Here is a 22,641-nt window from a genome sequence, read left to right on the forward strand (position 1 = left end):
GAGTACCAGACTACGATCTGGTTTGAATCCCCACTCTGCCATGGAAGCTTGCTGTATGACCTTTGACCAGTCACTCTGTCTCAGCCAAACCTACCTTGCATGGTTGTTGTGAGGAAAAAATGGAGAGGAGAACAATGCAAGCCACTTCGTGTCCTCATGGGGAGAAAAGCAGGGTATAAAGGAAGTAGCTGACTAAATAAAACATTCCCAGTGCTGGATGTGATGTTTTCCCCCATCCCAGCCTCTAGCACCCTTTTGTACCTGATTTTTATACTAAGGGACAGTACAGAGATGAAAGCCCATTTCTTCATGTAGTTGCCCTACTGTATTGGGATGACCGTCAATAGCCTAGAACTGGAAAGAATCCAACAAAGCACTCAATTTTAAAATAAGATGTAAATTCCTTAAACTAAAAGTATAATAATTACTTAAAATATTTAGTAGGTGAAATCCTTTTTGTTTTCAAAGTCAGTTTCCAAATGTACGTTCTATATAATGTTGAAGTTCACTGCAATGCTATTTTTATTCACAGATAATGCACCTCAAGTAGCAATTATTGCACCAGGTACTGGTAACCATAGAAACAGTTCAACAGGCCCAACACCTGACTGCTCTCCTCCCTCACCAGATACTGCACTGAAAAATATAGTGAAAGTTATACGACCTCAGGTGGGTGGTCAGAAATATAAATTCTCTTATCTAAGTTGATTTTGTTAAAATAAATAACGTTCTTCTCTTATTCATTTTGATAGGAACAGTTTAAGGATAGTGAATTGAAATATCAAAATACCCTTTAAGTGCTTATTTCATTTGATTATGAAGAATGTGTAGTACCTGTGACTAGTGTAATACAAGTTGGAGGTTTGCAACAAACTACCGAAGGATAATTCTTCAAGAAATAGCCTTCCCCATTACCTCTGGGTTTAAATGAATGCCTTCCTGCTCACCCAGCTCCAGACTTCAGAAGTGTATTGCTATAGCATGATTACTCTATGGAACTCACTGTTGACCAGTAAATTGCTTATCTAACCCTGAATATAGCATGGAAGAAGAAGACTATTTTAATCTGTTCCTTTCCGTGCTCTAAAGGATAGTTGGGGTGAGGGGAGAAGTAGGATATAGCATTTATTTCACACCCTAATTTCTTTGCCCATTCCACAATATTGTTAGGTGAATTTGCTGCTGTGCTGATTAAAGGATCTGTGAAATGATTAATTAAAATTGGAGGAACGAATTTCCTCCGATCTTAATAAATCGCCTTCAAGGAGGACAGAGCTCTTAAAGTCTTATAATAGTCTGGACTTGGGTGGTAATTGGGGATCCTAATTACCTCCTCTCGGATACTATAAGGTGCAAAGAACTCAATCAGGCCAATTCCTCCCTTTCCTGTCCTCCACCCCTTCTTCAGCTGTAGATCCACTTATCATAATGAGCATGCTCAGTTTTCTTCAGGCTGCTTTGAGGGTGGTGGTGGTTCTTTCTGAATTTTAAAATAAATATTCTTCTGCATACTTGAGAAGTCCCAAATATGTCATTGTTCCATGTCACCTGTCTGTGGATAACACTGTTGCATTGCCTTACTTTTATAGCAATCAGCTTTGCTAGAATGAGTGAATATGTTGTTTAAAATGGCTTAATTTCTTATTTCTTAAAAAAGTGTAATAAAATATTTTATAAGCTTGCTTTTAGGGGTGAGCGGACATAGTTTACCTATTTTATATTTGTTTCTGTGGTTGTAAAAAAGCAGCTTTTGATTCTGACAATTTTTGACATTAATTGCAAACATATTATAGAGTTTCAAGTGTTTTTCTCTGCAGCCTGTGTTTGCCAGCACTGCTGCTTCTCTATACCATTTTTCCCCTTCTTCTTTGCCCTCACTGGACTCTCCTTCACTTGCTTTCATTGCAACCTGTGTGATTTCTTTTGTGTTACAAATACAATTCTTTTATGTTACAATTCTACATCTGTCAAGAAATCATAGATCCAATCAGATTAAATAACTATGTGAGAAATGAGTCTGAAGATGGTGTAGGCAAGGAAAAAGGAGAGGAATCCATGGTGTTAAGTAGTAGCAGCTAGTGAAACAAAAGAACACCAAATGACGTAGTACAAAGTTTTGGTGAGGAGAGTGAATTTTGGTAATTATGTATATTGTGATGTTCATTTTAAAGTTGACATCACAGAGAATATTTGGCATAGGCAGCACTTTGATTGACATTGTCATTGCTTGTCACATAATGGCCTTCACCTTCATTTTCAACTTTAAAACTTATTTATCACTAAATTACTATCCTTTTGGTTTATAGTTCTTAGCTCATTCTTTCAAGCTGCCCTTTATGATCTCTTCATAATTACACAAATCCTTTTGACTCATTTGTACAAGATTTCTAACTTCCTCTCTCGCCATACTGCTGTATTAGACATTTGCCTTATTTTTGCTATTTTGGCTTTTTAAAAATAAAAAAATGGTGGCTGGCATGCAAGAAAGTAGATAGGTTTTAGAATTATTGTTAGAACAAGCTGTTGTATGATAGTTAATTGGAAAATGCTTTAAAATGCTATTTTCATGATGGAATTATCAACAGATGGATTCAGAACATTGAATAGTGCTGCTTTTGGATAATTTAATGATTAAATCAATGTGTAGACATTAAAGTCAATGGCTAAGTTCCCATAGAATTTAGTAGGATTGCATTCTTCTGAGCAAGAATGAATGAATGAATATAATGATTATCAAACTTGCAGATGACACAAAGGATTTTTCATGGCCTTTAGGAGGGGTCCCCAACCTTTTTGAGCCTGTGTGCACCTTTGGAATTCTGCCACAAGAGGTGGAGCCAACCATAAGATGTCAGGGAGTGATGTCATGCATAACGCTAATAGTAAATCTTCAACATTTCAGGCAGAAGCTCTGTTTAACAGAATGCTTTTGAAGTGAACATATTGTTTAAAATATTTTCTCACATACACACAGCTTACTTTCAGTCATGCAATGAAACCCTTGTGCTGTAGAGGCAGCTGCTGAGCCAAAATTTTAAAATCTGCACAGTCAATCAAATCTCCAAGGCCAGTCAAAAGTCATGATGGGCAAAAGCCCCATCTGGCCACACTCACTTTTTGAAAACTGTTGGCATCATGCTGCCCACAGGCAACACATTGGGGACCTCCACCCTACAGTCTTGACCCTATATACATTGGAGAGTGGCTTCTCCTATATATTTACTCACATTCTCAGATATGGCCAACTCTAGAGGTGTGAAAACTAGACTTAGGGCTATCCAAGTAATAGAAGCATATATGGTGACTTCATTGCTGGTAGCTTATTCTGGCAGCTTATTAAGATGTGGCTATTTCAGAAAGTGCTGGTTAGAATTTAGGAATTGGGTTTTCCATTTAGGTTTCAGTGTTATTTATTCAGAGGTGTGTAATTTTTAATGTGGAGGCATTTTAGTTACAGAAATTGAGTTCATCAAAATCTTAAGAAGAACATGCCAACAAATATGGAAAACAAAGCAATGGCCCACAGACTGGAAACGTCCAATCTACATTCCAGTTCTGAAAAACAAGGACGTCAAAGATTGCATCAGCTATCAGGCCATCATGTTAATTTCCCATGTAAGCAAAGTGATGCTCAAATTTTTACAACAAAGACTCTGATGGAACAAGAAATGCCAGGTGTAGAAACTGGATTCAGAAAAGGAAGAGGCACTAGACATCATTTTGCAAATTTATGTTGGTTACTGGAACATACCATAGAATTTTAGAATAACTTCATTTTGTGTTGTATAGATTACAGCAAAGCTTTTGACTGTGTGGATTATGAAAAACTAAAAGAAATGGGTGTACCACAGCATCTGATTGTTTTGATGTGCAACCTGTACTTTGCACTAGAGGCTACTGTTAGGACAGAATATGGGGAAACAGAATGGTTTCCAGTTGGCAAAGGGGTAAGACAAGGATGTATATTATCTCCCTAAAAGCAGTTATGATTCTGTGATTCAATATTAATATATGCAGATCAGGAGAGGGAAGGCATGAAGGAATTAGCTGGTGCTAGGTTTTCATGACTCTCTTATATACCCAAGTTAATGCCAATAGCCACTTTGGGGTCAAGAAGAAATTTTCCTCCAGGCCAGATTGGCTGGGGATCCCAGATGTTTTTTGCCTTCCTTTGGGCATAGAGCAGAAGTGGGGGTGTGAGGGGGAAGGTAGCTATGAATTTCCTGCATTGTGGAGGGGGCTGAACTAAATGATCCTTGGAGTACCTTCCTGCTCTATGTTTCTATGTTTCCCTACCTGTTCAAACTCTATGCAGAGTATATGATAAGGAAAGTTGAATTAGATTTAGATGAAGGTGGAGTGAAAATTGGTGAAAGGAACTTTAACAATTTGAGGTAAGCAAATGATACCCCATTACTGGCAGAAAACAGTAAGGACTTGAAATGGCTACTGATGAAGGTTAAAGGAGAAAGTGCCAAATGAGATTGCAGCTGAACATCAAGAAGGCAAAAGTAATTATTACACAGGAATTAGACACACAAGGATGACACTGAAAACGAAATTGTTAACGTTTTTCTATTCCTTGGCTCAAACATCAACCACATGGAAGACTGCAGCCAAGAAATCAGAAGAAGATTGAGACTTGGAAAGGCCGCCATAAAGGAACTAGAAAAGATTCTTGAACGTATGGAAGTGTTGCTGGAGATCAAGATCAAAATAATTCTTACTATGGTATTTTTCATTACTACATAAGGATGTGAAAGCTGGACAACAAAGGAAGCTGACAGGAAGGAAGTTGATTTGTTTGAAAAGTGGTGCTGGAGAAGAGTTTTGCGGATACCATGGAGGGCCAGAAAGACAAATAAGTGGGCACTAGATCAAATCAAGCCTGAGTTCTCCATAGAAGCTAAAAAGACTAAACTGAGGCTATCATACTTTGGTACAATATAAGAAAACATGACTCATAGGAAAAGACAATAACACTAGGAAAAGTTGAAGGCAGTAGGAAAAGAGGAAGACCTTACATGGGATGGGTTGACTCAATAAAGGAAGCCACAGCCTTCAGTTTGCAAGACCTGAGCAAGTCTGTCAATGATAGGATGTTTTTCAGGTCATTAATTCATTGGGTGCAGTCCTCTAACCTGTTCCCTATCCACCGAACTGTCCTATAGTCCAGTAAACGAGATACTCATTAAATTTGCTGATGATACCAAATTGGGAGGAGTGGCAAACACCCAAGAATATAGAGTTAAAATTCAACAAGATCTGAATACTCTGGAGAAGCAGGCGGTTGTGAACAGGATACAATTCAACTTAGATAAGTGAACAGTATTACATCTGGGCCACACAAATGTGAAGTACAAATACAGGATGGGGGATACACTTCTGGGTAGTAGTGTATGCAAAAGAGATCTTGGAGTAAGAGTGGACTGTAAACTTAATATGAGCAGTCAGTGTGATGTGGTGGCAAAAAAGGCAAACTCAGTCTTGGGTTGTATCAAAAGGGCCATTGCATCAAAATCGCAGGAGGTCATAATCCCTCTCTATACTGCCTTGGTCAAGCCGCACCTCGACTACTGTGTGCAGTTCTGGAGGCCTCACTACAAAAAGGATGTGGACAAAATTGAGAGGGTGCAGAAGAGAGCAACGAGAATGATCAGGGGTCTGGAGACTGAGTCCTACAAGGAAATGCGGAGGGCCTTGGGAATGTTTAGTTTAGAGAAAAGGAGATTGAGGGGGGACATGATTGCTCTCTTTAAATATTTGGAAGGCTGTCATTTGGAGGAGGGCAAGGAGCTGTTCCAATTGGCAGCAGAGAATAGGACTCGAAGCAATGGGCTTAAATTACATGCAGAAAGGTACTGGCTGGATATTAGGAAAAACTTTTTCACAGTCAGAGTAGTTCAAAGGTGGAATCAGCTGCCTAGGGAGGTGGTGAGGTCCCCTTCACTGGCAGTTTTCAAGAAGAGGCTGGATGAATACTTGTCAGGGATGCTTTAGGCTCATCCTGCATTGGGCAGGGGGTTGGACTAGAAGGTCTGTATGGCCCCTTCCAACTCTGTGATTCTGTGAGTATAGAGTTCATACTGACAATCGCACCAGCCGCAACTCGACAGCAGCTTCAAAATAACATTGTGGTATGTCCGCAAGGAGAAAAATCGGGAATACCGCGGACAAACATCGGTACTGCGTCTCATGACGACCTTGCAAGTGTGAAACTCCTGCAAACATGGGAAGCAGAACAGATACTGAAACACTTTAAAGTCTGAGTGTGAAAAGGACTATAGTTATGAAAAACAATGAAGAATAAGCCCCATTGAATAGACCTGAATAATAGACTTGTTTAAGATTGGTCTCATAATCTCTTATATATTCTAGAAATGCCTCTCACACTATTACTGTTAAATAATGAATAGTGGCCAGAATCTCATATGCTTTAAGTAGAATTAGAAGGTCTGAGCATACAAGCTGTAAATTCAACTGACTATTAATCATTTTAAATTTGGAATATGTAACAATAATTGAAGATCCATAGTATTTTAAACATTTTGACCAACATTCCATATAGATTTGGTCACACAATGGATATTTAAATTCTCTTCCACAGCCCAGCTGTCTAGACATTAATATGATCAACACAGAAATGCTCCCTCAGCAGACTTGCTGTGAAAGAAATACTAAAATCTGAGTACTGTGTTATCTCCAAACATTTTTATTGGCATGCTATGTCTTTATTGAATGCTTAGTGTGTTATCTTATTTTGACATTTTATTTTGAAACTGTAATACAGCTTCCCTCATGGATGAAAATAGTAATCCCAAGACGGATATATAGGAGGAAATGAACATAACAAAAATGGGGGGGGGGGGATTGAGTACCAGGTTAAAAATACTCCTAAAGCTCTTTAGTTTTAAAAAAGTGACCAGAGAGAAAACAAATTTAAATGTTTACATTTCAACTCATTTTTTCCAGCCCAAGCAACGTACATCAATAGTATCAGCTTTTGAATTTCATCGATTAAATCACACTCATGATTATTTTGAAATCAACTCCTCCATCGGATATGCAAGCTTTACTTCCAGTCCTCCAATCAGTCCAGCTAATTATTCTATTGGATCAGTAGAGGGCAGCATTGAGGATAATGACATTCCAGGTAAAATAAAAAGAAGTTGCACATTAATTATTGTGATACTGAAGGAAATTGAAAATGTGATCGTTCTGAACCATTATTTTGTAAGCAATAGAAACAACAAATGTAGATAATAAAGTGATAAGGGTTGCATGGGGGTTGATACCAAATTACTTTTAAGTACGTCAGATAATATTTATTATATTAGTGTTTATATTATTCAAACAGCAACCACAATAGTTCCAAAATCTATTTTACAATGTATATTATGTAAAACATGATGAATAGGTTTAGACAAAGTTACAACATGTATTCTTGTTTCTCTGACTGTACAAGGAATCTGAGAAACTCTATTTAAGTATGTGAAAGAATGAGTGCAATGGTCCAAATTGTGTTTGAGGATTCTTCTTCCCAATCTGCATCAAGAAACAGATTAATGTTGATTAAGATTGCAAAGTAGACTTGCATATGCATCTGGTTCCTGTATATTTCCATATCCACACATATGAACTTGCTATAAAATATACTGCCAGCTGATGCATGCAGAAGACGAACCCCCAAATTCATGTATCTTTCCTGGAAGTGGAATTCTATGTAGCTGGTGAAAATGAAATTTTGCACTTACATCTTTCCCTCAGCCCCTCCCTCTGAGCCTCTAAAACTGGAGGTTGGGGGATACATCTAGATGAAAAACCATGCAACATGGGCAGCTGCTTCATGGAAAGGAAAGTGAGCAACATTATCCCTCCCTGTCTTTTCCATCAGTGGAGCTTGCTGGCAGATAAGAACAATGTTGCTTGTTCTTTTCAGTGCAGCTGCCTGTTTTTGTAGCTTTTCATACATGTAGGTCACCCTACATGGCATTGCCTTTTTGAAGCAATGCTAGAGGGATGCAGGGAAATCCATCAGCCTCTTATTCTAGCACTATAACTACAGAATAGTCATTCCACATATGGAAATGTTGTAATACATGTCTAGGATGATTGCTGGCTAGATTTTTAAAAAATGTCTGGAAATAATATATGCTATGTAATAATAAGATTTTGATACAAATGATATAATACTAAATGCATATTAAATACTAAACTGAAAGAAAAAGGATGAGAGTACAAAATAGTTAACACCTGATCTTATGCTTCACATTTATTGTTTAGTTCCTGTTAATTTCTACATCTGGTTAATTCTGTTTAATAATTTAGTTTATGTAAGAAAAGCTGCAATTTCCTGTTATCTTTTATGAGTTGTTTTGTTGAAATATATAATATGGAGATTAGTATGCATGCTTCACATCTGCTTTAAAAGAAAATTAACATAGGATCTTCTTACTTACAAAATACTTGCAGCCCTTATCTTGTTCATCCTTGCAGCAATTGTATGAGATTTCCCTCTGTTTATTTGTTCAGATGATGAATTAATTTTGAGAGTCATTGAGCAAGCCTGACATGCAGTTATGCCAATAAACACTAAGAAATAAAACCTTTGTTTTGGGGCACAGAAATCTAGTATTCTTTAGTGTTCATAGAAATAGTTTGGCATCATCAGTGAACATCACTTTTCTTCATTGACATGTCTTCTGTGCAGTCTCACATGGAAACTGTGCATGTGCAGGCCAGCCACGGACGTTCCAAAGCTCCAAAAGGCATGAGAATTCCCCCAACTAGGGAACACTAGCTAAAGTGAAGTCCTTTTATTCATCCTTCCATTTATTTCAAGGGAAAATATTAGAGGCATGTCTTTCTATTGATATGTTTGAGTCTTGAACAGAAGCACACTGTGACCAGAGATAGGACGGCCGGCATGGTGAAGCATAGCAAGATGGGTAGAAGTGGCAGTTCCAGTTGTATTCATCTTGAGATTGTACTAGAAAACATCCAGGCACAGACATTAGTTGAACAAAATAACCACCTTAATTTCCTCTTGTTTCATATAGCTTTAGACTCCATGCCCTTACCTAAGGAAAGTTTTTCACTCTTTTCCATTGGATTCCAATTCCAGCTGCCACAGAGCCACCCTTTTCAAGTCCTACCAGAGCATGTACAGTTCCCTTACTGCAGCTTCCTCAGCCCCATTTCCCACCAAAGCTCTGCTCCTTAGCCAAGGGTGATTTCAACCATTCCCACCTTAGATATTGGGTGTATGGCCAAAGTATTGGTGTAGTAGCTATAGAGCAGATACTATCGTTCTTCTCTCCCTGCATCTCACTGGTTTGGTCCTCTGTCTGGAGGGCCTGCTCCTGCACCTGTTCTCTAGCCTTGAGCTGATCCTGGCTGTGTGGCAGCCTTGTCATCCCGCAAACACTAGTTTCACAGAGCTGAATTATGATGCAAATATACTCGCCCATTACTGACCAATAGTTTGGTAATAGGCAGCTGACAATTTTTTAAAATATATATTCCACATGAAAAACTATCCTTGTATCTTTTCCTTGCTGTTCCCCCCTAGATGGTGGATTGAATCGAGCACCCAGGAAGGATTGGCTGGCAGTGGCAAAGATGTTTACAGGATATTTACAGCAGGGATATTTTCATATAGCAGGGCAAGACAGACTGCAGAAAATACAGTCTTGTGGAAGGCTGAGGACCCTAGTTTTAGCCCTGCATATGGCTAGCTACCAGTCAGCCCTGGGAGATGTCCCAGGCAGAGCTGAGGTTTTGCACTATCAGACCCAGTTTCTGAGAATGGACAACTTGTGCTGATTGGCTATCCCAGACTCTTTTAATTTAGCTTAGCAACTTCATGGGGGTTCATGAGTTTAATAACTTCTTTCTGCTGGTAATCTCAGCAACCTTGCTGTCCATTTTCCCCTTCCCATTATGCAACTTACCTGTTTTATCAAACCATCAGAGGGTCTGATGCTGAGAAGTCTTCTATTTCTTTTGCTACAACACAAGGGGTGCTGGAGGAACCCCTCAGCTTTCTCCCAGTGCGGGTTCCACTTTAAAGACAGCTGAGGTTAGTAATGAGCAGGGAGAGTGCATAGCTCCTTTACTATCAAACCCCATTAAAACAGAAACACAGCTATAAAACATTCCAAATGGTTATTGAACAGGAGCAGGAATGGAGCTCTGAATGCAAGTCAGATTTATTTGTTTTAAAATGATGAGCCCACCTGAGGCTAGGGAGCTCTCTCCTTTGTTTATGTGTGTAGGATGCATTGTCTTTGCATCTGAAGCTGAAGAAGGGGACTGTGCAGTTTAGAATTTATTTCTTAGGTGGAATATCAGTAAGAGTTTTGAGCCAAGCAGTGTTAACAATATGATCTAACAATGTTTATTACTGTTAAATGGAACTGTAACTGGTTGACAGATTGCACCCAAAGAGTGCTTGTTAATGAGTCTCTCTACACAATGCCTCTTGCACGAGGGTGTTCAAATGTAGAGAGACGCAATGTTAGCTGGGAAGTGTAGTTTAAAAAGACAGAGCTAAAGGCCCTGTTAATTTCATTTCTCTACGTGAGATGTGAAGATTGCTCCTCAGAGGGCTTGTTAATTTCCTCTTTGCCCAAATGGGAAGTGAAATTGACAGAGCCTTTGGGAGGCAACGAGGAAATTAACAAACCCCCTGAAGAGCGATCTTTGCTGACTCTGTAGAGAGGTGAAATTGACAGACAGAAATTGCTGGTCAATGTGGTTCTTCACCATGACCTGAATACTCTAAAACTGACAGCTTGGTTTGTGTCTCCCTAGGATTAGATTTCTCTTTCCCAGTCAGGGAAATCCTTTTGCAGATCTGGAAACCTTCCACTCAAAAGTCATACTCTGGCAAATGGAAACACTTTTCCCTTTGGGCTATTGAACATGGCTTGGATCCTTCTTCAATGTCCTTGCCGCTCATACTGGATTATCGAGTTCTGTTAAAAAACCAAGAGCTTTCTAATTCTTCTATAAAAGTCCATCTGGCTGCCCATCATGCAACCTATCATGAATACTTCTCCCAACCTCAATGTAAATCCTTCCTTAAAGGATTGGCCAACATTTACCCTCCTGTATCCAAACCTACTCCTCAATGGAGTCTATCTCTAGTTTTAACAACTCTCATGCATAAGCCTTTTGAACCTCTAGCTACCTGCCCTCTCAAACTTTTGACAGCCAAAATAGCCTTTTTGGTGTCCATAACCTCTGCTAGGAAGGCGAATGAATTACAAGTCTTGAGACCTCATCCACCCTTCCTCAGAATGTTCGCAGACAAAGTTGTTCTCCATCCAAGCCTCCAGTTCCTACCCAAGGTCGGCTCTGCTTTTCATTTAAACTAAGACATTGTCTTGCCAGTATTTTTTCCTATGCCTTCTACAGAGCCCTACAGGCTCCTACACACTCTGGACATTAAACGAGCCCTGTGCTTTTATCTAGACAGGACTATTGCCTTCCGGAAGGACCCTAACCTATTTATTTCCTTCAGAAGACTTAAGAAGGGACAGAAGGTCATTGTTCAGACCATTTCCAATTGGATAGTGTGGCTCATTAGGGAGTGTTTCAAGCATTCCAAACAACTGTGCCCTCTGAATATCAGAGCACACTCTTCAAGGGCCCAGTCCGCCTTGTCAGCATTTAACTTGGATGTTCCATTAGTGGACTTATGTAAAGCGGCCACCTGGTCGACACCGTCCACATTTATTAAACATTATGTGATTGATGTGGACTCCAGAAAGCACGTAGCTGTTGGCAAAGCAGTCCTGAAGAGTCTTTTTTGATGAAGAGCAACATGCCTACCTCCTGGGTAAGTTAGCTCTCTAATCTCCCATGTGGGACTGCACAGAAGACACGACGATAAACAACAGTTACAGGTAGGTGCAGCTCTGTTTTCTATAATTCTAAGATTTATAGGCAGATACTTAACGTTAGTTCAGTGTTACTTGCTAGGTACTCAACTATGAGAACAGACCAGTGCATATTAAAGAGTTTTGAAGTACCAATGCAATCACTAGGACTCAATTGCATTTAATTGTGCTCAGGATTGTGCATTATTTCTTGGAGTCATCTAGACTTAGAAAACAGAAAAATATTGGGTTCCAATCTAGTTCAGGTTTATGGCAACTATATGATTTTGAATTTCGGTTTAATTCTGGTTTATAGAGAGAAAAATCTGAACTGTATTTTGCACTAGGGTTCAGGTTTGATTGATTCTTTGCATTATTATTTAAGACTAGGCTGAAGGTTTGCTTTTTATCAGCATGAATCTGATCTTTCTAAACATGTGAATTCACATCCTTGTACTGTACAGAGTATGTGATGTTTTCATTTATTCAAAACTACATACTCAGAAATGGGTTTTCTCCTCTTCCTGAATTAAACCACTTAGGAGTTGGCTCCCAGGAAATGTATCTTAATGAAATCAATAGCAGAATTTTTGCTTGCTTTAAAAAGCGGTGCTCTGATAAGCCTTTTTTGTCCTTAGAAAGGAAGAATACAAATCTGAAGCAAAAAGAACAGAAATATTTATCAGGCTCCAAAAATGCATCAGTGAAGTAATATATTGTGATGAGAAATATTGTCACAACTATGCCAGTCAACATTGTCTGTAGTTAATAAGGCTCTGTAAATAGAGGATATAGGTTATATTCAGCTGGGTCTTTTATTGAGAATAGGATTGTAGTATTTGCTACTGCAAATTATTTACACTATGCATGCACTAGCTCAGTGGTAGAACACATGTATAGAGTCCCAACTTCAATCCTTGCCATCTCTAGTTAAAAGATCTCATAGAGCAGACCCTGAAGCAGTTAATTCTACATTTTGGAATTCCCTAGGCAAGATGCTGCTCACTGCTTTCTTCACTAAGAACATGGGTACACAACATGCACCTCCTATTGGAATAGGGAGTGGACTTTGACTCTTTCACTATTCTTTATGCCGCATGAGGATCAGAAAGATGGGAGCATGAAGGAGCCATGCTGTGCTCTCTTCACTTTTCTTACTAGATATGTGCCTGGAGGAGGAGTCTGAGAGCCAAGCTACAAGTGACGCCTTACACAGGTTGGACACTTGTCAGCTTCCCTCAAGTTTTGATGGGAAATGTAGGCATCCTGGTCTTGCAGCTGTAATGGAGAGCCAAGCTGTAAAACCAGGATGCCTACATTTCCCATCAAAACTTGAGGTAAGCTGACAAGTGTCCAACCTGTGTAAAGCATCACTTGTAGCTTGTCTCTGAGTTCCCTGACCCTTGCTCCTAAAACGGCAGCAGTTTATCAGGGTCACAGCAGGTTAACTGAGAAGAAGGAAAAATGGGAAACATCAACTTTTTTGAACTTGATTAATTGGTGGGAGCTTGGATCCAACCGGTAATCTTTCAAATATCCAAGCAAAATAATTTTAAGTGTTAGCAGATAAGTTGTACAGTGAAATCTTAAGAACACTTTCCTGGGAGTAAGTTCCATGAATAATGTTGTACTTACTCCCAAACAGACTTGCTGAGGATTGATCCCATAATCTTTAGTTAATTCTAGGACATCTTTCCAGAAGTAATCTAGCTTTGGTTCTTACAAAAAGGGAAATTTATTATGAACTGATAACTTTGGGAGACTAAACAAAGAACAGAATATTCCAAGATAGAGTGCAATTAATTACTACCAATTACAAGACATTAAAGATTCCTTAGAGATAAATGTAGCATTTTTACTAAAACATCATCTCCAGTTGCTCTCTGTGATTACAGTGAACATACCAGTAGCAAAATTCCCATTAATTGTAATGGATGTGAATTGTCCCAGCAGTAATAATAATGTTAATGGTAGGATGTTTGCATCTTTGTTGTATCTTTTGTCTCTGTGTGTGTTATGTGCCGTCAAGTCACTTCCAGCCTATGGCAAGTTGCAACCCTATGAATGAAAGACCTCTAAAACCTACCATTAACAGACTTGCTCAGATCTTGCAAACTGGAGGACTCGCTTCTTTTATTGAGACAAGCCATCTCATTTTAGATCTTCCTCTTTTCCTACTGTCTTCTGCTTTTCCTAGCATTATTGACTTTTCCAGAGAATCTTGTCTTCTCATAGTGTAACCAAAATACAACAGCCTCAGTTTTGTCATTTTAGCTTACGGGAAGAATTCAGGCTTGATTTGATCTAGTACCCACTTATTTGTCTTTTTGGCCATCCAAGGTATCCACAAAACTCTCCTCCAGCACCACATGCCAAATGAATCAATTTCTTCCTTCTTTTTTTTTAATATAATTTTTATTGGATGGGTTAACATACAATCAAGATTATAACAATTACATTTTCCTTTGTTTCCCATGGTTATATGCTTCCCACCCCCTCCCCTCCCCCTTTTCTGCGTTGACTTCCAACAGCACTCCAACCCCCCATTTTCTAATCTTATTTCTAAATCCTAGTTGTCACTTTTTTATTACTGGTAAAGATATAAACCATATCTTATCTTATTTAATAACTTTCAAAAGACCATAATTGTCCTTTAACATCCAATTTTTTCTCTAAATATTTTCTCAATTTCCCCCAATCCTCAAAGTATCCCTTTGGATCTTGATCCCTCAGTTTTCAAATGAATCAATTTCTTCCTGACAGCTTTCTTCACTGTCCAACTTTCACATCCATACATCGTCATGGGGAATACCGTAGTTTGGATTATCTTGATCTTGGTCCCCAGAGAGACATATCTTTAAGGATCTTATCTAGCTTCCTCACAGCCATTCTTCCAAGTCTCAATCTCCTTCTGATTTCCTCGTTGCAGTCTCCCTATTGATTGATGATTAAGCCAAGGAATAGAAAATCTTGAACAATTTCAATTTTCTCATTGTCAAGTTTGAAATTGCGTAATTCCACAGTAGTCATTACTTTTGTCTTCTTGATGTTCAGGTGTAATCCTGCTTTGGCGTTTTCTCATTTAACCTTCATCAGTAGTTGCTTCAAGTCTTCACTATTATCTGCCAGTAACGTGGTGTCATCTGCATATCACAAATTGTTAATGTATCACTTCCAGCCGGTGGCAACAGCTGCTGTGGCTGGGGGCCAGGATTTGCCTCCCTGGAAGAAGAAGGGCAGCGGTTCTTTCCCAGCTATCCTGGCACACTGCGAGGAGCTAAGCCGGAGGCCTTATAAGACTGCTATGCCCCTCAGTTGCGCCTCATGCTCGGGAGGGATAGACGTGCACCATCCTTCCTCTCCTGGCCTGAGGAGCGAGACGTGGCCTGCCAGACCAAGTTAGTGTGGCCCCAGTATGGGCGCTGCTCTCCTCCACCTTGATGCCGCAAAGAAGCATCACGGCTTCTGCTTGTGGCTTTCACCACTGCACCTGACATGGTGCAGTCTTCAGCCTGCACTCCAGTGACTGGGCAGTGGTCGCACCAAGGTTCTCAGTTCAGCAGCTCAGGGCAACTGGGATGGCAGGGTAGCATTAGCCACCATAGCATTTGGTTCCCCGGTTGGAGCTTGCCTGCCCCTCTCATTCTCTCTCCCCAAGATGATTTAGTGCTTGGGCCACATTATTTAGGCCCCAAGGGCCTTATTTCTGGCAGCCCAGTCCCTCCCGTCCTACATGGGACAACTGTCAGGGGCAGGTGGTTGGCCCCCTGCCATGCCACAGGCTCATTTGGGAGTGAGAATGATAACGTCCTGGGGTTTCTTCTATGGGACCCCTTGGGCTAATTATGGGGTGGTGCCTTTTAGAACCTTGCCTTTTAGAACCTTGCCTTTTGGAGAAATAGCTATGCCTCTTGGCAACCACCTTACGCCAGCAACAAAGGAAAAAATTCTCAAGGAAGAATATGTTGATGTCTTTACCCTTCTCTTCAAGGAACTGGAGAAGAAGTATAAAGAAGTCCTGGACTATTGGGATAAGAAGCACCTTAAGTGCCACAAGGTGGACAGGTCCTTGGCCAACTGGCTTCCCAGGTTCCTGATTTATGCATGTGTCATTGCTCGTGCCCAGCCTTGGAGGATGGCACCCCTGTTCCAGTATATGGACATTATATACAGGCAGTTCTTGGAGTTCACCAGTGCAGCTTGGCTGCAATATGATGAAGAATTTTGAATGCGTTTCACCCTTAACCTTCCCTGCCTTGGGACCAGGTTCACCACCTGCTTTGGCTGCAGGTGATGTTCCCAGCTCGACCCAGTTGAGGTCACCACTCTGACAGTGGCAACTTGGTGCAGCAGACCTCCACAGCATCTAGCATGTCATCTTCTATTCGCCCACCAGGGGAGTTATTCATCCAGCCACGCATCCTCTGCTGGCACTTTGCCTCACAGGGTAGTTGCTAGACTTGCAAGTTCCGCCATGCATGCCCAATTTGTTCAGGCCGTTACACCTTTATGGTGTGTGAGCATCAGGGACAGGGCAAAAGGCATGGGACAGATGGGGCTGAGTCTGCCCAGAAGCAGGGAGGTGAAGCACCCTTGCCGCAGGACTGAGTGGAATGGTTAATGTGTAAGTTTTGTTGCCTTGCTGTTGAGGGCAGTTACTGGTTGTGTTTTTTCCTTAGGTGTTGGGGTTGGCGATGATCTGTGGACTTGGATCTACAGTCTGCTGAGTCCTCATTGGAGTTTAATGTACTTTGTTGAGGCTTTACCAGTTCTTGCAGGTGCAGGGCCTACGGCTTCTCCGCAGTGTGCTTTAGAAGCTGAGGATTCCTGTGGTTTTACTCCAATGCTTCCCCGCTGGGTATGTGCAAGAAGCTTGGAGGTTTTGTTTTGGGCCCACAGCCTGAGTTCCTGGGTGCGCAACACTTCCTGCCTGTGGTTTCGGGAAGTTGGAATTTGTTTTGTTAAGCCCAACACTTCCCCACTGGGTGTGTGCAAGAAGCTTGAGCCCTGGTTTATGTTTTTAGTCCCAGGCTCCCTGTCTGTGGTGCACAAGGAGCTTGGAATTGGTTGAAGGGCTGGGCGGAGGCTCTAGAGCTCTCTTTATAGTATTGGGAAAGGGGGGTTGCTCCTCCGTCTGCAAATCAGGGCCACATTTGCTGATCTCTACTGAGGAGACAGAAGGAACAACGTTTTGGAAGAGATGTGGCAATGGCTCGGGTGGCTTTACGCCATCGGTAGGGTGTGAAGGCTTAACCAGAGGCTTGGCCTTAGCAGTGGCAGGTTAGAAGTTGGGGGAAATGAGGAGGCCAGTAACCACCCTTGGCATATCCCCATTGGTGGGGAATTGGGGTTTGTCAGGAACAGCTGGTTGCTTTATGTCCCATTTGCGAGGACAGACACCCTGGTGGGGAACCCCTGGACAAGCCAGTTCCCCCCTGCAGCTTTACGGCTGGGTGGGGGAGCTTTAAGAGAGTGAACCACTTTGCCAGGCTGGCCAGGTTCTAGCCATATGATGGATGGCTCACACCCTGGCAGCTGGTAGATCACCCAAACAGGTCAGGGTGGAGGTCCAGGAGTGACTCCAGGGCCTGGCCTGTACCACTAGTTAGGCCCTTGCTGTGTTGACAGATATGTTGTTGTAATTTTAATAAAGCAGACTTTTAATTCCCAACACTTATGTTTGCCGCTTCATTCAGACTGGGAGGGGGCAATGTTCTTTCCACCAATTTTTACTCCACCTTCTTCTAGATCTAATCCAGCTTTCCTTATGATATACTCCACATAGAGGTTGAAGAGATAGGGAGATAATATGCATCCTTGTCTGAAACCCTTGCCAATTGTCAACCATTCTGTTTCCCCATATTCTGTCCTAACTGTAGCCTCTTGTCCAGAGAACAGTTTGGCCATTAAAACAATTAGATATTGTGGCACCCCCATTTCTTTTAACACTCTCCATAGCTTTACATGATCCACACAATCAACAGCTTTGCTGTAATCTATAAAACATAGGCTGATATTCTTCTGAAATGCCCTAGTGCGTTCCATTAGCCATCGTAAATTTGTGATGTGATCTCTAGTGCCTCTTCTTTTGTCTAATAGCATGCATTTGAAAACGTTCAGTATATACTTTCTCTAATTACCCTGACTTCATATAGATTTGTTCCTGATTTTTCTGTACACCAGACTGTTTATAGTTTTGAAAAAAGTGTGCTGGTTACCAGTTATATTTGCATGACATATGGGAGATAACTAGAGTTGCCAACTCTGGATTGAGGTTGCAAGGGAGCTCAGCAGGATATATTGCCATAGATTCCACTCTCCAAAGCAGTCATTTTTTCCAGGGGAACTAATCTCTATAGTCTGGAGATCAGTTGTAATTTCAGGAGATCTCCAGGACTAACCTGGAGGTTTGCAATAATATAACTGGAACTGGTAAAAGCTGATAAAAACCTGCCGAAGAGGTCTGTCCAAACTGCTTTCTCATTTAGACTGTCATGCTAGTACGTTTACTGCAAAATCTTGAGGCTTGCTGGGCATGTTGAATAGTGTGTATTCAGCGTGACTGCACCAGCTTAAGGAGGATCCACAAAGAGTCCACACCTTGTTTGTTTAGTAAAGGTGTATAATACAATTTATTTATAGGTGGATTAAGAGCAATATATACAAGTTTACAGTCCAGAGAGACAAAGTGCTTCGCCTACACCTGGACTTGCAAGAAGCCCCCTACCATACTGTACATAGTAGCTATATATACATGTAGACACCCAATCAGATACATGCATGAGTTTAGCTGAGTCATTCACTTCATGGTCTCCTGACTCTTAAGTTAACCATCTGACTCTATGTCACCTGATGTGTCTACCTGTCATACTGATCGTTCTGATCTAAAGCCTCTGCACACTGGCTTTTGACACTTAGATATCAACACTCCTCCAAGCCAGTATGAGAGCAGTTTAAGGCATCACGTAATCGTTCAAATGGTACAGCATACAGACTTTTAGTGAACATGTCTGCTATATTGTCACCAGATGTACATCTAAACAATCTTATGAATCCTTGCTCTACAGCACATCTTACGTTCAAATACCTGATTAAGATGTGTTTACTGCATGTTTTAATTCCACCATCTTGGGCTAACTATTGCCCTGCTGTATTATCCCCATAAACTGCAATAGGTACTGCACAATGCATTTTCATGTCAGACATGAGCTGTTGTCTCACTTCCAGTTCTAATATACCTTGGCTCATGGCAGCGAACTCTGCTTCACAAGATGAATGTGCCAACAAAGACTGTTTTAATGTCTTATGTGCAATGAGAGCACCTCCTACAAATATTGCTAGTCCTGTAGTGGATTTACCGTCAGGGCGATCTGCCCAACTAGCATCACAAAACATAGTGATCTGCATAGGTTCAATGGCTTTTAGAACCAAAGAGAAATTGAGAGTAGCCTTTAGATATTTTAAGATGCGTTTTGCTGCTATCCAATCCCTATGGAAAGGCTTAGCACACCTTTGGCATAGCATGTTTACTGCTTGTGTTATATCTGGACGGCCCCAACATGAGAGATACAAAAGACTGCCCACCAATGACTGATACCTCTGTACATCCTCCCAGGGAAAATCATCTGGCTCCCTGATATACCCTGTAGTCATAGGAGTGGACACACCATGTGCTTCAGTTAATCCATAATCTGAGAGCAACTTTGTAATTTTATCTCTCTGATTCAGTTGGAAAAAACCGTCCTGGGTTTTTGACACTTGCACTCCCAAAGAGTTGGAGATAGGACCCAAATGTTTCACTTTGCAAATATCCTTGGCTATTTGTTTAAACCATCATAATTGTTCTTCTGTTTCATATATGCACAATATATCATCTATAAAAATAAGGAGTTGGACTTCTGAACCTCCTACTATTTTTGTAAATATGCAGGCATCACCTTTGCCCTGCTCAAAGCCTGCTGCTTTTAGTGATTGTGACAGGTATTGAAACCATGCTTGTGCTGATTGACGCAACCCATACAAAGCTCGGTTTAGTTTGAGCACCATATGTTTATTTGACACCTCATACCCTGGTATTTGCTCCATGTATAAACATTCCTGTATAGGAGCATGGAGGTAGGCTGTACAGACATCAAAATGATCTATGTTTTTGTGTTGAGCCCCTGCCTTACATAAGGCTAATTTTACTGTTTCAGGCCTAACAGTAGGAGAGAATACCTGGTCATAGTCTTGGAATTGTACCTGAGAGAAACCGCGGGCTACCAAGCGAGCTTTCCTCTGCACATTACCTGAGGGAAGTCGTTTCACCTTATACAGCCACCTACAGCCAATGATATTTGTGTCTTTTGGCTTAGGTACAACTGTGAACACTTCATGGTCAGTTAGAGACTGATATTCGGCCTTCATGGCCTCGAGCCAAGCCTTTTTCTCTTCCCCCTCATAAGTGAGAAGCTCTGAATAAGTAGCTGGCTCTTTAGCCAGTAGACAGTTTGCTGCAGCTTCAAAACCATACCTTTGAGGTGGGACACCTTTATTAGGACGACTGGACACACGTATAGGAGGACTAGACCTCTGTGTGTCCTGTGTTACCTGCCTGGCTGGAGAACTAATCTCCTGCTTCACACTCACGTCCCCCTCTGGACTTGTTTCAGGCATTTCATCGGTAACTGGCAACGCAATCTGGCTTTCACTCTCATACCCGTGAAGCCTTTTCCAACTTCCATGTTCACATACACTGGCAGACCGGCTATAAGATACCTTTTTGTTTTCATTGGTGAACCTGTAGGCCTTCATGCCACTCTGGTATCCAATGAATATCATCTTAGAGGCTTTTGGGCCCCCTTTTCTCCGCTGTTTTAAAGGGATATGCACCCAAGAAGTCATGCCAAACACCCTTGGTAACTTTAGATTAGGATCTCTGTTGAAAAGTAACCTAAAAGGTATTTCATTCACAGCATGGGACCACAGACGATTTACCACATAACAGGCACAGATAATTGCCTCAGCCCAGTAAGTTTTTGGCAAACCAGCATCAGCTAACATAGCAGCCATTTTTTCTTGTATAATGGCACCATGCCTTTCTGCCAGACCATTTTCTTGTGGCACACTTGTATTTGCTACCCTGTGCAATACACCATTTTTATCACACCAGTGAGAGAATTTTACAGACATGAATTCCCCCCCTTGGTCAGACTGGATGGCCTTTATGTCCAGCCCCAACTGTTTTTGTACCCTTTTTGCCCAAACCTTAAACAAATCAAAAGTTTGAGACTTGTGTTTCATAACATACAGCCATGAGTACCGGCTAAAATCATCCGTTAGGACCAGGGCATAACAATTTTGAGAATGGCTTTTGGGGAATGGACCAATCAGATCCATATGAATTAATTCAAGTGGCTTTGTAGACACCCGGCCACTTTTCTTAGCTACAGGGAATGCCTTTGTTTTGACTGCTTTGCAAACAGTGCAGTCTAGGAACTCTGAGCAGCTTGACACTTTTTCTCCCTTCAGGAGTGTTAGAGTTTTGTTTATAACCCCAAAGCTAGCGTGCCCTAAACGCCTGTGCAATAAATGCACACAATTGTCATGGCTACACTTGTTTGTAACCGTGTCAGCCTTTGCCTGTCTATTTTCTACAATATAAACATTGTTTTTCAGTTCCCCATTCACTAGAACCTTGCCAGCTTTGCTTATTTGGCATTTGTCCCCCACAAACCGGACCTCAAACCCCTTTTGGGTCAACCTACTTACTGATAATAGATTATGGTCCAAAGAGGGAACACAATATACAGGTGCAAAGTCCTCCTCCAGAGCTGTAAACCGCAAAGTTCCCATAGCACTCACTGAAGATTCTCTCCCATCTGCCAACAACACGGACTGCAGGTTGCTTCGTTGTAAATTATACAGCACCTCCCCCGATCGGGAGAAGGACTCAGTAGCGCCACTGTCAAGGAGCCATTGGGAACACGTATTTGCAGTAGATGCAGTGACCAGCCTCGCATGTTCATCCGTAATTCGAGGCTCCTGTACACGTCCTTGCTTCTGCTTCTGTTGTTTTCTTCTCCTGTCCGGGCAAAAGCGACAAAGGTGAGAAGTGGAGACGCAACTGTAACATCTTCTCACGGCTGCTGCTGACAACTGGGTGACCTCCCGCTGCTTGCTAGCAACTCCTCCGCCGTCAGTGGCTGAAACCCCTCGATGGGCCCCTCCGTCTGCTCGTTGCTCCGTCCTTGAATGCCAGCCTCCATATATTGAAACACGAGCCTCTTCCTCAAGAAGACGAGACGTAACATAGGAATAAGTGAGTTTATCTGGCTCCAGGCTCTCAAGGCTTGCAATAAGAGGAAAATATACATCAGGCACACTTGATAACAGAATGTATGCCCTATCAGAGTCTTCCGTGGGCTTTCCACGAGCAGCCAGTTGCTGGAAACATTCCGTCAAACTGTTTATATGCGTCTGCATGCTCTCCCCCGGCTTGAGAGCAAGTCTGTAGAGGCGACGTGTCAGCATAATTAATGACCCTGCAGATGTTCTGGCATGGATCAGTTTCAAATCTTCCCAGGCCTTTGAACTGGTAGCTGAATCCCTGATGTGAAGCAATTGGTCATCTCCCACAGCCAGCACGATATGAGCTAAAGCACGTTCATCTGCAATCTTTTCCGCATCATTGGGGGCTGCTGGGGGGTTGCTGACACTTTTCCACAGCCCCTCTCTCTTTAGAAAATGCTCCATACGCAACGACCAAATGGAGTAG

General features: G+C 41.4%; 1 protein-coding gene across 1 annotated transcript in view; it reads left to right on the forward strand.

Annotated features, from left to right (window-relative positions):
• Positions 1-22,641, forward strand: part of ANKS1B (ankyrin repeat and sterile alpha motif domain containing 1B) — an 885,134-nt gene that overhangs the window by 308,529 nt on the left and 553,964 nt on the right. Inside the window, exons 11-12 of the mRNA XM_054988164.1 lie at positions 533-669; positions 6,973-7,153. Coding sequence (XP_054844139.1) covers positions 533-669; positions 6,973-7,153 — 318 coding nt within the window. The remainder of the gene's footprint in view (positions 1-532; positions 670-6,972; positions 7,154-22,641) is intronic.

Source organism: Eublepharis macularius, chromosome 9 (genome assembly GCF_028583425.1).
Source record: "Eublepharis macularius isolate TG4126 chromosome 9, MPM_Emac_v1.0, whole genome shotgun sequence".
Taxonomy (NCBI): domain Eukaryota; kingdom Metazoa; phylum Chordata; class Lepidosauria; order Squamata; family Eublepharidae; genus Eublepharis; species Eublepharis macularius.